A 15276-nucleotide genomic window follows, 5' to 3' on the forward strand; every position below is an offset into this window, starting at 1 on the left:
GCACTCATTTGCTAAGTAAAAATATTTTAATTCATTCTTCATATAAACTGTTATTAATATACATTACACAAATATCTATTAATATACATTACACAAATATCTCAACACAATCAAAACTTAAAGTCTTGCTTTTCCTTCAACAATCAGCCTATTTTCTCCCCCTGTCTACAAGGAGCCAAAACAGAACAAGAACAGTAGCTGAAATTCACTATCAAAGAACATCCCTCTGAACTGTTTCCTCACATCCTGCACTGGCTTTACATGGGAAGACTTTGGAGGCAGAGGGACCTTACAGGGATGGCCTCTGGGAGAAGAGACCACAGGCTGACAGACTGAGCCAGTTCCAGCAGGGACTCACTGCTGGCCAAAAGCAATTCAATGAGCAATGCTGGTTACATGTGAAAGCAGATGTAAAAAAGCATAAATACCTCTAGACAACTGCAGCTGGAGAAAAATGAGTGAAAACAGCCCTGCAGCCACCAATGTCAATGCAGGAGGAGGGCAAGAGCAGCTCCTGGCACCAGAGCAGACTGCCCTAACCATGGTGGAGCAGGCGCTGTCCCCCTGTAGTCCACAGAGGACCATGAGAGAGCAGATATCCAACCTACAGCTCACAGAGGACGCCCTGCCAGCAGGTGGACAATGTTCTAGTTCTCACTCTTCCACAGTTACTATCAATAAATTAAATTCACCCTCGTCCCACCAAGTCTATTTTACCTACATCAGGAATTCTTGAGCCATCCCCCACTCATTATCTTGACCCACGGAATTTTCTATCCCACCTTCTCGCCCCACCTCGCTAAGGAATGAGAGGGCAAGATAAGCCCACCACATATCCATAAGGAAGAAACGCATGACAAAGAGTTCTGCAAAGCTCCATTTTAGAAACCTGCCCAGAGGGGTTCTGTGTTATTAAAGGAAACATTATCTTAGCACTGAGTTAGTGTTATAAATAGAAATTGTCTTTGGCAAGCAAGACCCAAAATATTCATTATGTTGATATGCTCCACTGTTACACAACTGTGTTAGGCAGCAGATTCATCATCTTCTGCAACACATTTCTCCCATCCTGAAGACATTGCTGGTTGGAGCATAAAATGTTTCTGTCATCTGTCTTGTTTTGCAAGTTCCCCTCCTTACGAAAGAAATGTTCGAACTGTGCCCTTTATTGTTCCCCTGCAAATAGGGCATTTTCTAAGGGATGGAGCACATTCTTTGCATACCACTAAGTGCCCACACGGGATAAAAACAATAGAAACTTCTTTGTCCATGCAAACTTTACACGTTCTCTCTTCTTGCAATCTCCTCAGTTGTTCTTCCATAGGTAAACCTGGGGGGGAAAGAAAAAAAGAACTGTTAAAAAGCCTGAGTACAAATGCATTCTGCTTTGAAAGTAGAGAAATAAAGAGTGAAACGGAATGTGACTATCCATATTCACTATATATAGAAGGCAAAGGTACTCATGGAAAGAAGCACATCTCCCAGAGCTCAGAAACTGGCGTGCAAGGAGCCAACTAGTCTGTAGTTTCCATTCCTGTGATACAATAAACAGCTCAGGGACTGGCGACCAGCTCCAGTTCTTGAGCCTTTTGTTTATATTGTAGCATATGCTGTACTCTCCATGTTTAGATAACAGAAACACAGCATACAGTGACTGATGCAAGTGAGCTACACTCAGGCTTGTATACTTTAATGCAGTCTATTAACATATTAAATTTCATCAACACCTGAACAACAGGAGCAAGAACAAGAGCAAACTAACTCAAGTCTGATGAATTCTTCTATCCAGCTGTTGGCCAAGATAGATCTTAGGACAGCCATAACCCACTTTGGAAAAACAGAAATCATATCTGCTGTGAAATGCCAACCTACTAATCACTGCCCAATTTCAACCAAACACCTGAATGAGAGTTTGTACCAGGCTCAAATCCAGCAAGTGCCTGAATTCTCAAGCTCCAGAAAACTCTACCTCCTAGTGCAATGTACCTGCATAAAGCACAATGCAAAGCTTAAGGCAGACAGACTGCTCACACTTAACTTCCAGATAAACATGTCTTACTAAAGACAATCAAGGAGAGGGTGCAGAATAAAACCCATTTCTTAAACAAATTCTTCTCTTTTGAGGATGTTAAATACATGTCCTGCAATACCTTTAAATTAAGAAAGCAGAATTTAAGATACCTGACACATCTTCTGCAGGAACATACTTCATGCTCTTCTCCACTGAAATAAGAGGAAAACATTCAAGTTATTTCTCTATATTCCAATAGCATGCAAATTTTAAACAGCTTTGATAAGCCTTTGATAAACTGACAATCATTAAGAAAAAAAATGGCATACCGAATAAGTCTTTGTAAAGCACAGGGTCACAATCTTTTAGGCAGTTTCTGAATATGCTGGCTGCTGCATTGCCCTTCACTAGAACTGTATCGATCAGTTCCCTTGCTTGCAATGGCGTCTGAGTCTTCTGCTTAATGACATCGTGCTCAAGTTCTGTTATCACTTTAGCTGAAAGTAAACTCCCAAGGATTGGAAGCACAGAGGTTAAACGTTGGAATAAAGCCATCCGATTCTTCCGGATTAAGGACAAATCATCTGGAATACAGAGAGGATCACATGTTTGTTAGGAATCCAAGGTGCATTTTAAACACATTCTTTCAACTCTATTCAAAATATTCAAATTCAACAGATCATCAGAAAAAGACCTCAACGTTTTAGCTGTGTTCACCCACACAATAAGCGTAAGAAAGCCACAAACAGTGCTGAAGTGTTTTCCACTAAGGAAACTCTCCTGCTCCTACCTCTGGATGAAAGTGTTTCAGGGTATCCTATTAATTTCACACTGGCAAGAATATCTTCGGCATAACAGCAATGCTGAGAACTGATAAGCTGACATGTAGATGGGAGCAACCTTTCCTAAGAGTTACCCAACAGAATTATGTGCAAGAAAATGAGAAGTAAAGCACTAATAGACTTGTGGATTTTGTTTAAATGGTCTGTCACATACAACTGATAAAAAACCCACGTCATTCCTGTAAAGATCCAATGGCTGAAGCCATCCCTGCTTTAGTGACAGAATGCACAAGCAGGCTAGAAGACAATTCAACCTACAATTGAGAAATCTGGTTTTACTACTTCACAGTCTCTAAAATAACAGGTTTTTGCTTTGAAAAAATTACACAGTCTAGAAACTGCAAATACTAAAGGTGCATCAAATAAACAGTGCTGATAGCTGACCTACACAGCTGAGTGGGACACAAAGCCTGACAAAAAAAGCCTTGGCCTCTGGTGATCCTACAGAATTTAAGTTAGTAAGAGTTTGTGTCCTCTTCTAGGAGGTGGCTACACTGACTCACTAATAAAAAGCAGACAAATTTGGAAGGCGACAAAAGAAAAAAGTTGAAGTATTTTGCTTAAATTTGATTAACAGCAAAATAAGAGCACTGATTTATTAAAATATGGCCTTACTCCTGTGGAGAGAATAAGGCAATTCTAAACTCGAGTACCTGTAAAAACATACTCCCGGAAAGGAAAGAACTAACACTGTGACTGCTGGTCTTATACAGACAGACAATGCTTTTAGGGAAGTCGATTCTAACAGCAAGTTAAATTAAACTGCTTTGTGAATAAAAAAACAACTACAAAAGTCAAGCCAGAAAGCAGAACAATGCAAAACCCCTAACGCTTTCATTTTTATTCACCCTATGCGTACCCGATGCCACTTCTTCAAACTGTCTCTCTTTCTCTTCCTCCCTCTTCTCGTCTTCAGCAGTGAGCAGATCAGACACAAGATCATTAACAGTCTTGTAGTTTTCTTCAGTGGCCAGGATTTTACTTTGCACTGTTTGCTTTATTAGACGCCTACTGAATCCCATCTCCAAGGCAGCTTTAACTACAGGAGTGTTCATCATGATTGCATCTTCTGAAGGACTCTCTCCAGGTTCAAAATGAATAACTAATAGAACAGAAGAAGTCAGTGTTCATCAAAAAGAACAGAATACTCCTACAACCAACAAGTCATCAACATTATCTACATGCAAAACCTATATATTATAAAAGCTCATTACTTCAGTGGTAAGGCTCTTTCAAAGGCTTTTTAGCAATTAGTTTTAAAGACCAAAACAAGTTATTTAGATTCAGTTAGACTGAATCCACAATCAACCTGGACTCTGAATTCAGTTCTTTGCAGTGCATGCTATTTCAGCTCTCAACAAATACTTCCCATTCAACCTACAAAGCACCAGGCACCTGGGACTGAGTCTTTGTCCTCAACCAGCAGGAAATGCAGCATTATCTCCTACTCACCTCTCTGTGAGGAGTTTATTGCCACCATAACTGGAGTTCCACTCACTATGAAACTGAAAGACTTCACTTTATCACCTGTCCTGTCCTTTCCCTGATCTCTGCTGCCCAGTTCCCTTTTTAACCAGCTACATGCCTAACAATGGAATTGTACAACATCATGACACCCTCAAGCAACTGCTCCACCAAGTTCTAATCTCCAGAAGTAGCTTCTCTAAAGTCACATAGACAACTATAACTCTGCTATTCCCAAGCAAGTCTAAGAATTGCTAAACAAATTAGTTTTATAGATCCAGTAATTATGTACACAAAATGCTGAGGAACTTTGACAATGTGCTTCCCGTGTTATACGTACTTGGATCCATGTTTTCATCTACAGGTGTATCAGAAGTTGACAGGAGCTGTGGAACACAATGGAATTATATTACTATCCAAGCATTGCTTTTCCCTGCTATACACCACACCAGCACAGTAGCCTCTCATTAGTCATGCTAAGCTTTCTAACTGAACAGCATCCACTAAGGATTTGACATGTGGTTACACAAGTCTGAGTTTGTAGATAGCCAATATATAGTTAGTGTTGACCACCTATGTGAAGAGCTCAGCTTATTCTTGTTAGAAGACCTGCAGATAAATGTAACTCATGTGAGAAGCAGCACAGACTACTAGAATTGCCTGTGACCAGTTTCTCAAACAGCAGCCGCTGATTTGCATTATTCGCCAGAACTTGCATAATAAGAACTTCCTTCTCCTGACACTGAGGTTCAAAGGATCTAATTGCCTCATAACGAGTAGTAAAGGATTGTCTGTAAATGGCTGAGTGTTGTAACCTTGGAATTACTACTATAACATTAACCGCCTACTTTTTAATTTCCCATGACGCTCCTTATGTGAGTAACCCTGTACAGGGTGAACTCTAATCCTCAGCCCCATTACCCAAAGTTGAGCACTAATTTTGGTCTTTTGTACTCATAAAGAGCATTTACCATGTTATAGGCCTAGCTGAAACATATATAGAAGGCAGAAGGAGGTACTGGACCCTCCAGAAGAGCACAGCACTATTCAGCAAGGGAAAACAGCAGTTACAGAATTCTAAGGTTTACCTGTTCAAGAAGATGAGGAAACCTGGCCTGAACTTGGCTTACAAACTCTCCTCCTTTCACACGGAGCAGATACTCACACCTGAAACATTGGCAAAAACATAATTTATTACATTTCCTGGTTCCCAATGGAAACAATAAAAAAATAAAAACGTAGAAGAATGAAACCACCTACAAAAGCCCAGCATAAATCAAATGCATGTTTCTCTTCCTTTTCATTGGGTGCAGAGTTCTCTAAACTAAGCTTGACATTGTCTGGTGTCTGGTCACACTTTGACAAAGCTTTTCCGTGACGTTCAGCAGTCAGCAGGATTAGGTACATAAATGCAGCAGCTCTACATGTGCTACTACTTCTAGTCAATATGGCACTTCATGAGATATGACAGCACGTCAGTATCGCTGCATTTGCAATGAAAAACTGTTTCTAACCACATCTCATCACTCTTATCTCCTACTCAAATCATTCAGAAATTCAGAGAACTCAACTCCTCTACCAAAGCCAGATCTGCTTCAAGAATTCAGAGTTTTATCTCTTCTTAAGCACAGAAACAAAAGGCTTCACTTAATTATATATGCATCCTGTAGTCCAACAGGAGCAGGTAAATTGCCTGTGAAAGATTGGCTGGAGATCTGCAGTGTAAGGATTTCATATTAGCTGCATTCATTTTCAGGAAAGCTGTTTCTGTCATTAACGGAGGTGGAGATATCCACAAGCACAGGCAGCAGCTGCTGTTTAGTTCCAGGCAATGTATTCAGAAGTTATTTCTATCATTTTTCCAATGAAGACATGTTCACAGCCACTGAAGTCTTCGCAGTCCTTTCTATACCTAAGAGACTAAACTACTTGCTGGAAGGCAGGTTCAAGAGCATTCAAGACATGCATAAAACTAGACCAAAGTTCAAAGTCCGCTCCACCTCATTCCTCAGCAGCTCTTCTCCTCAGCCTGACAGCTTCTCTTACCTAAGCTGTGCTCATCAGCAATGCAGCATCACTTACTAACAGTGATCTGGGGATGCATATAGTTTTTAGTCATGAAGTGGAAAGCATTAAATATCATGCTTCATGAAGAACTGATTTAAACCCACTTTAGCACATCAAGAGTTTTTACATGAAGTATAACCAAATGATACTCTGTACACCATATGGCTAAAATAAAAACATTTGGCGTGGTACATAACTGTCGGAATTAAAACTATTTTAACAGTAAGGATGCGAACCAACTGTGATAAAGAATTTGCAAGTTACCTTGGAAACCACTTTGCATGCTCAATCCATGGATCATCTCCAGATTCCCAGCACCTTAAGCCACCATCACAGCAAAAACACTTGACATCATCGTTGCGGCCTTTAAAACACAAGGTGACATATCTAGCAACCATTTACACAACTTACATTAAAGCAGATGCTGATGTAGCAACATAAATGACATCAGAGACATCAGGTTTTCTTACCTACGTAGTAAAAACCAGCATCTGCAAGTTGTTCAGGCTGAACTGGAATCCGAGTTGGCCAGTTAATGAATGTTTTAACACGAGCTTCATGAGTTTGCATGGTCACGTTGGAAACATTGAAACTTGGTTGGTCTCGCAGGAGGTTTTCCACAAAAGGGCAGTTAGGAAAGTGCCTCCGATGCTCTGACATGGCATTATCTTTTGGCTCCCAGTTACTCAACTGACCGCCACAGGTGAAACACGCAACTTTGTCTGCTGTCCCCAGGTAATAAAGTCCAGCTTTTGCCAGATCGGTGGGCGAGAGAAACATTAGGGGCCACGTATGGAAAGTGCGCAGCCTCGCTTCTTCTGTACTCATGGAAGGGTTGTGAAGCTTAGATCTTAAGTGTGAGAGGTCTTCGGCAGCCCTCGTAGTTACTGGGTCTTGAGGAAAACTGGAAAAAGAGCCACTGAAATAGCCAACTTGTTCAAAGCTTGGAGAAAGAGGCATGGAACGTAGAGATGGTGAGAAATTGCTTGTGACCAGAGGAGAAAAGGCAGAATGAGTGGACAGTCCAAGGTTGTTAAACGACAGCATGTTTTGAACAAAACTGCAGCTAGGATACACCTGTTTATGCTTCTCCATAGCATTATCTCCTGGCTGCCAGTTGTCCAACACTAAGCCACAACTGAAGCATTTAACTTTATCTTGGACACCGGTGTAATAAAACCCAGCCCGGGCAAGCCTTCGTTCTGACACCGGCACATTAACAGGGAAAGTAGAGAATGTTGACATCCTGTAGAGCTCACAAGATAAGTCGTACTTCAGTTCCCCACTCTGAGCATTCTGCTTCATCACACTTGCCAACAAAGGGCTACTATCCATCACGTTCATAATGAACTGTCGTTGGAAAAAAATGGGACAAGTCTTCCTCTGGGAGGTAGTTGTGTGCACTAAAGGCAATTCTGAGTAACCCCTGCCTGTACAAATTAAGAACCTGGAAATGACATATTTAGGTGTAACTTTGAATGCATGTACAAATAGAATCAGTTGTGACTATCAGGCTTTTTTTGCCTGGTTCTCCTACTTGTATCTGCACAACTACTTGCAGTGCAAAAGCTGATCCATCCCACTGACATGTACAGGTATGTCAAAGAGGACTTTCCCTTGTGCTACACAGTCACGCTGTTCACCTTCCTTGTGCTGTGCATCTGGGAGAGCAGTATCGATCACTCAGGCAGGAGGGTTGGGGCCCTGAGGGGAAAGCCTCAAATGGGTTTATCAAAATCCTTTTGTTAATAAAGAAACTAAAAGCGTGGGTGGAAGACACATAGTATTTCCCAGTTTAAAATAGCGCCAAGTGATTTAAAACTTGTTTCACCCCAGGGAGCTGATCAACTACATAAACACAAGATTTCAGTTCACAAATCTCATTAGGAATCTCCTGAACTCACATCACTGAATTGATCTACTCTATTTGCTACTACTGAACTGCCGGAAATACCCGACACGTGAATATTGCTCTAAGAACTGCTAAGACTCTGGAAGTCAGTTTATAGTCAACTTCATGTATATTAAGCTCAGCTATGAGATGTAATAAAACCTATATGCTGCCTCTGACAAGGCTGAGCTGTCTTAACTAATGAGCCTGGAACAGCCCCAGGCTCTCCTATCTATAACAGCACAGAATGAACAGAGTGTTTCAGTTTTAACCTGGCGCCTTAGTTACAAGTACACAGTTATCACCCTTAACATAAATAAATTGCTTTGCGTTGGGACATAATAACACTTTACAGTGATAAATTAAGGCTTTTCTGTATGCCATGTTCATAAAGCAAACAGAACCCTGGGGTGAAAGAAGAAAACAGCCTTAGTTTCTTTATTTGTGCACAGAACTACCTCCCAGAGTCCAGACTTCAGTCCCGTTTGAGGTGCCTACACCTCCATGCTGGTACCGACTGCTCACAAGGAAAAACTGGAAACGCTTATAATTTCAATCAATGCTTTTGTGCAGAACGAAACCTGTGAAAGAAAAAGAGAGGAGCGTTTCAAAACACATGACGTGCAACAGCGAGATAAGCAGAAGCTACAAACAGAAGCACTAAAACTGCAGAGCAAGCTTCTCTAAAGCGCCAGCTCGTTCCCTGCAGGAAATGCGCTGTGGCACAGGAGGGCCCTTACCCAGTTCTCCCTTACCCAGCCACATGCAGAAGCGCCCTATCTAAGCACAGCAGTGTGTGCAGACGGATGGAGCCGCTGCACAACTGCAGGAACATCGCGTACTGAGGAAGGTACGGCCGCTTAGACGGCCTTAAGCCCGCACAACCCCCAGCAAAAGGGATTCAGTTTCATTACACCGCCAAATTAAAACCACCAGAATCCCTCGTTCCGTGAAATCCAACGAGCCCTGCAGGCAGGCGTCACACCGGGACATCGGCTCACGCTGACACAGCCCCGGGAAACCCCTCCGTCCTGACTGCGGCCACCGCTCACCGCCAAACTAACGCAACACCGAGCAGCCAGGCCGAGCACCGGCCCCTCCCCTGCAGCAGCCACGGCCCGACAAGCATCGCCACGGAACTCGGCCGTTCTCCGGCCTAAGGAAAGCGACTCCAGGGGGAAAAGCAGCGGAGCCCACAGCCGCCCTACGCTCCAGCCGCCCCCCCTCGCTCGCCCCCAGGCCCGGGCTTCCCCGCCACCCTCAGCCCGACCCCGCCGCTTCAGCCCCGGACTCACCGCGTTCCCCCGCGGGCTCCGCTGGCTGCTCCGTGCCGGCCCGGCCGTGCTCTATATGCGCTGAGGGGCGGCCCCCGGCCCGGGGAACTCCGACGGGAGCGTCAGGGCCGGGAAGCGGCCGGAAAGCCCCAGCCTAAAGCTGCGCATGTGCCCAATGACGGGAGGGCGGCGCCTCCTTTCCGGCTGGTCCCGGACATGGCGGCGGTTCGAGCCCTTCGTCCTCATCGCTGCTCGCTGCGCTCCGGGCACGGCTCCCTCTCCCCGTCCCTCCAAGCTGTACGAACCCCCTCAGGATCCGCCGTGTCCCCGCCGTGTCCCCGCGGCCCGTTTGCACATGGAGGAGCGGTGCTGCTGGGCGGGCCGCCGTGTGCTTTCCTGTTGGTACGGGGTTCCCCCGAGCGGGACGTGCTTCCCCTGCGCACCGGGCGGGACTTTCCAGCCGTGCCCCCGGGCCGGGCCGTGCCGTCCTGCTGTGTGCTCCTCAGGGGCTGCCGGTGCCTTCGTACCTTCCCCTTTTACCTTCTGTTAGAGTCATAGAATTACAGAGGAGTAAAAGACCACCAAGGTCATCTAGTCCAACCATAAACCCATCACCACCACCACTCCTCATGATGTCAGTACTTCACAGTAATTTCTTTTGGAAACTTGGGTGATCAGAGCCTGCACAAATTACCCTGGCTCACACATACTCTGGGCTGTGGGATGTTGGACAGTCATGATCTCGTGCTAACTACTTCTGCACAAATCTTGCAAATCTGTTCAACCTTTCCTTTGCAGCGTTGCCTAATGCAGGCTGCATTAGAGGGAGGGGGTGTGTGGTGACCGCCTGCCCTTCGGTCACTGAAGGGGGAACAACGGGAGGAAGGTAAAACCGAGTGCAAATTTCCAGCAGCGTGTGTCAGCACGTACAGAAAGCTGAAAAAGTTCCGCAGGCGGAGCTGGGGGGTTGCGGTGTGACATTAACTCTGGAGAAACCGTGAGTAAAAGATGAGAAAGTCCCGCTTGGTGCGTGTGGGGACTGAGTGATGGAGCCCAGAGCTGCAGCACAGCAACGCGGCCGGCATTGCTGAAGGGTTCACTATGACACTGCCGGGTAATCCCTTATGGCTGTTCCAGTAAGGTGGATCTGTGGACGAATCATCTCTTTTCTGCGTTTGGGTTTGAATTTCTTGTCATGTGTGATGACGTTCGTCGTATGTCAGATTTCGGATGTGTAGCTGCAGTCAGGTAGTACTAAAACACCATCACGTTTCACTTAACTCCAGAATAACTTCTCGTTTCAGCGGTTAGTTCAGACAAAGCTTTGTACAAGTAAAGTATCAGATCCCCAAGGTGTCACCCTAAGGAAACTTCTGACCTTCACAACGTTGCTGCTGGAAAAATGGAGCTGGCTCCAGAAGTGCCATCTCCGAAGGAGGATCAGGTGTGGGATTTCGTATCTATTGGACACAGCGAATTCAGTATCACATAAGGAACTGAGCTCCGTGTGTCTGTGTGTGTGTATGGTTTGAATTCTGCTTTCATGGGGCAAGATGGTGATGCTCCATAACTTCATTCCCAAATGAAGTTATACTGAATCCACTTCTATCCATTCCAGGAGGCTTCTTGACTTTTAACCAAATGTTTTCCCAAAGCGAAATAATTCAGTGTTCCTCCTTAACTCCATCCTGCAGTTTCCTGCCTGTGCCACCCCAGCCACATCCCTGCCCTTTGCTCCTCCGTACCCTTTGGCCTCCTATGGATCCTGCAATAGAAACTGCCCTTTCCTCCCCTCCCAGGCCTCCAGGCAGGCAGTTTCAGGCTCTGCCTTTCAGCTAGGCAAGCATCATGTTGCAATAAGGAAGAAGGGAGGGGGAGGAAAGGAGAAGCAGGCTAAAGCGTATATAAAAGCAGAAATAGTGCAGCTGTCCTGAGCTGCCAGCCTTCTTTCGCTTGCTCTGACTCTTGTGAATTATAGCAGCTCCCCTACTCCTCCTTTCCCAGCATTTCCTTTGCATTTACAAGGAAAAGAGGCGAGGGATCTTTTCCTGCCTCCGCAGTGATGGATGGTCCAGTCTTCAAAGGACGTGAACTCAGAGATATCTAAAGGTTTATTTTTAGGTCTGAAATTCATGAGGTGTGATGCAGTATCAGCAGCATCCTGAGTCTGGCTTCAGCATCGGGTGAGGAAACTCCAAAGGCAGGGAGAGAAGCACAGCAATGCTTCAGATGGACACAAGCTGACAGTAGTAGGCTTGAACTCTGGTTCTGAGCCTGTGGCACGGCATGCACCATGGGGCTGTCCCTTTCACCTGCTGCCTCAGACTTCAAAGATCACGGTGGGACTGATAAACAAGATGCTTTAGTCTGCACATTCTTTGCTCTGGAGAAGGGGAAAAAAGGCTGATAAAGCTCAGCTAAAGGGAATTTTGCTTTCTGAGCAAGTCCCATACGCTCATAGAGGTCACAGTGCTAATAAAAGCGTGACTGCCACATTACCAGCGCTTGCGAAAATAAACCTAATGACAGCGTTGACTGAAATAGCAAAGGTGATATAGCTGGTTTCTGGAGGCGGAACACAGTGACCCTGCAGCATATGTGCATTAAGAATGCCAGCAATGAGTAGGTCAGACAGCCCAAGAAGTATCTGATACCAACTGCACATCCAGAAATCTTCTCCAGGGGCCCTGATGAATGTAAATCTCCTCATGCTGTGATTCTTCTCTTCTGGTCTATTCTCCAGTTTATTGTTTCCACAGCTCTAAAGACATCTTCCTTTAATGGTGTCTCTGTCTGGGGAAGCAAAGCTGGAAAATGTCCTGAGTGAGAGGAAGACACCTTTTCATAGCAAAGACAGTTGTTACCGATTTAAGCAACAGGCATCCTCAGTCTTCGATAACAGCCATGAGGACCATGCATCCCAAGCAACAAAGCTGCTTTTGTGAAGAATGAATCACAGGAAATTGGTTACCCATTTGCCATGTCAGGAGGGTTCTGACATTCAGGCTCTTTAATCTATTTATCTGTTCTTTGCCATTCTCTACCAATAATCCTCCCATGGGATCCCAGCCCACCCAGATGAAGAACCACAATTCAGAACAGAAATGTACCTATCTCCTGGAATGGGGAAGTGAGCCCACCATCAGTGGTCCCGCTGTCACACTCCGGGCAGCAAAGAAAATGCAACCTTAGCCCCACAGCCAGCTGCAAAGGGTGCAAAAGAATTCTTCCTGCAGCGACATTTGGGATGTCCTTGAAGAGGCTGCACATCCTGACGAACAGGGTCCTATGTGCCCAGAGGGCTGACTGCTGGGACATCATAAGTAAGCTCAGTCTTTCTGAATGCACCCGGCTTCATGGCGGGAACCCCCTAACTTGTATGTGCGAATATTAACAGTGATTTTAATCTCAGATGTTCTGTAGAGATACAAGCAGCTCAAAGCAGCAAATTCATCATGTCTGTGCTGCCAAGGATGAGATACAATACAATCTGCAGTTTCAGTTATACTGTTCTGATCTTTAAATCTAGCCAAGAATGTACCCCTCATTGCATTTATGTTTTAGGGGAAAACATTCAAATAGGTGAAGAAAAAATAATCCCTAGAACTTCAGATGTATTACTTCAATTATATTTATGGTCTCCTTGGGTGTCATTGTATAGAAACTGCATAAAGCATCTGAATTCCAAGCTGCTTTAGGAGCAAGTGTCAAAACATTTCTCCAGAGCCTCACAATACTTCATTAGGAAGCCATGCAACCCAGCCAGGGAATGGAGACCCCATGCCTGCTCTTCTGTGAACCTAAATCCACCTATAAAACTCTGTGCTTGTTTTAAAAAGGAAAAAGAGCTTTTATCAGCCAGTGTCCACATCTTTCATCTTCCAAAAGGTCTCAAATGCCGCTGTGCAATGTGTTCTGTCAGCTGTGCTGATGCGAATTACTTTCAGTTTAGAATCAGTAGCTGCTACTCACAGTTCATTGGCAGCATTGACCCCTTTCCAGCAGAACAGAGGGGGGTTTTGCATGCTAAACTGATCTAAGTTGTCAAATTAGCATGCCAGAAAAGAATAGTGTGCAATTTTTCTTTGCAACACGTGGTTTCTCAGATGCTATTTAAGGGAAATTCAGGGTAAGTCAGATTGAGACAGAATGTTAACTCCAGATAAAGTGTCAGGACCTACTTGATTTTCCAAATCCCAAGAGAAGAGTAGTTCTGACATCCTGCAGGCATTACATCAGGCAAGCTGTATTTTGATAATCTGCATGAATGAAAACTGCTTCCCACTTCACTCCAACTAAACACAGCACGGGAGCACCTACGTCTAGACCAGCAATAACTATTACTGTATCTTTTTAAATGAGGCTATTAGTCGCATTTGGGCATGTAGCAAGTGAGAAAAAGAAATAGACTCACAAAGGACAAATATCATATCTAGATAGTAAGGGCACCATGACTCATTGTAGTAACCTCAAATGGTTGAGCCAAAAATAGAAGAACAAAAAACCCCACAGCACAGAACTCAGTGCTCCCATGCTGAAGGTCAGTACATTCAACATCTGGAAAGTTTCTGCTGGCTTTGCAGCCCAACAGAGTTTTGTTTTGCACATCCCACGCAAAGGATCACAAGTGTAAATGTTAAAGTTTACCTAAATCTGTTGCGAGCTTTATTTTCTCACATTTAGTGCAAAGAAGACATTCTACTGTAAGCTATAATTGGCCTCCAGAAGATATCAGAACCTCTCTGATTAAGTGGAGGCTTTAAAATCAGTCAGAAACTCTTTCATTGTTATTTATTAGGAGAATAAAAAATGAGTTGGAATGAGCTGCAGGAAAATCTTGGTAAGTACTGTGATAGTTTCCCCTTTTAGATTTTAGAGCTGTTGACTTTTCCAAGTTTCATTCTCTGTTTATAGGAAGACAATTAGATTCAGCAAGAGAAAAGAAGATGAAAAATACCAAAAGAGATGATTATACTCAAGTGATCCAACTTCAGGTGGGAGAGGGAACCATGTATACCATGAGAATCAAAGGGCTGCTCTTTGGCTGTATCCATTTTATTGAAATTCAGAGCTGCTCATCCTTAATAATACCTTATCCAAAGATATCTTTTTAAACAGCAAGTTGTCTGTTTTGACTCAAAGTTACTTCCTGCTATTGAATGAAGAACACATCTATAGGTCTTATTTCCTTCAATTTATTGTCCTAAATCCCTCTGCAAGTTTTAGATCCTTCCCACAGCTTTCAGTTAGCTTTAGCTGAACTAACTATTGCTATGCACAGTCTTGACAAGTGTCATGGTTTTGGCTGGGGTAGAGTTTTCTCATAGAGGTTCACATGGTGCTGCGTTTTGGATGTAAGATGAGAACGATGTTGATCACATACTGATGGTTTAGTTGTTGCTGAAGAGTGCTGCACAGAGCCCAGGATGTTTCAGCTTCTCACGCTGCCCTGCCAGTGAGCAGCCGAGGGTCATAAGGAGCTGGGAGGGGGCAGAACCGGGGCATGTGACCCAATGAAAGCTGGGGTAGAAAAGGAGGAAGGAGGTGTCATGGGAGTGATGGCGTTTGTCTTCCCTAGAAACCGCTACAAGTGAGCCCTGCTTTCCTGGGAGTGGCTGAACATCCGCCTGCTGATGGGAAATACCAACTGAATTCCTCGCTTTGCTTCACTTCCATGCACAGCTTTTGCTTTACCTGGTAAACTGTCTTTCTTTATCTCAACCCCTG

At 44.3% G+C, this 15276-nt stretch overlaps 1 protein-coding gene across 3 annotated transcripts; it reads right to left on the reverse strand.

The window, feature by feature from the left end:
• Positions 1-7: 7 nt before the first annotated feature.
• On the reverse strand, positions 8-9700 carry BIRC2 (baculoviral IAP repeat containing 2). Of its 3 annotated transcripts, none has more exons than XM_015852264.3 (9): positions 9571-9700; positions 6855-8856; positions 6649-6748; positions 5406-5484; positions 4658-4703; positions 3713-3955; positions 2341-2595; positions 2182-2223; positions 8-1330 (listed from the first exon to the last, which is right to left on the reverse strand). In XM_015852264.3, exons 2-9 carry the CDS (start codon positions 7726-7728, stop codon positions 1137-1139), a joined length of 1833 nt encoding a protein of 610 aa, XP_015707750.1. In that variant the 5' UTR covers positions 7729-8856; positions 9571-9700; the 3' UTR covers positions 8-1136. The 3 variants fall into 3 exon arrangements, with proteins under 3 accessions (XP_015707750.1, XP_085412316.1, XP_085412313.1); XM_085556187.1 differs by having other exon boundaries at positions 1149-1330; positions 2151-2223; XM_085556190.1 differs by lacking the exon at positions 3713-3955.
• Positions 9701-15276: the final 5576 nt, after the last annotated feature.

Source organism: Coturnix japonica, chromosome 1, assembly GCF_054131305.1.
Source record: "Coturnix japonica strain WE chromosome 1, WE-NBRP24, whole genome shotgun sequence".
In the NCBI taxonomy this organism is placed as follows: domain Eukaryota; kingdom Metazoa; phylum Chordata; class Aves; order Galliformes; family Phasianidae; genus Coturnix; species Coturnix japonica.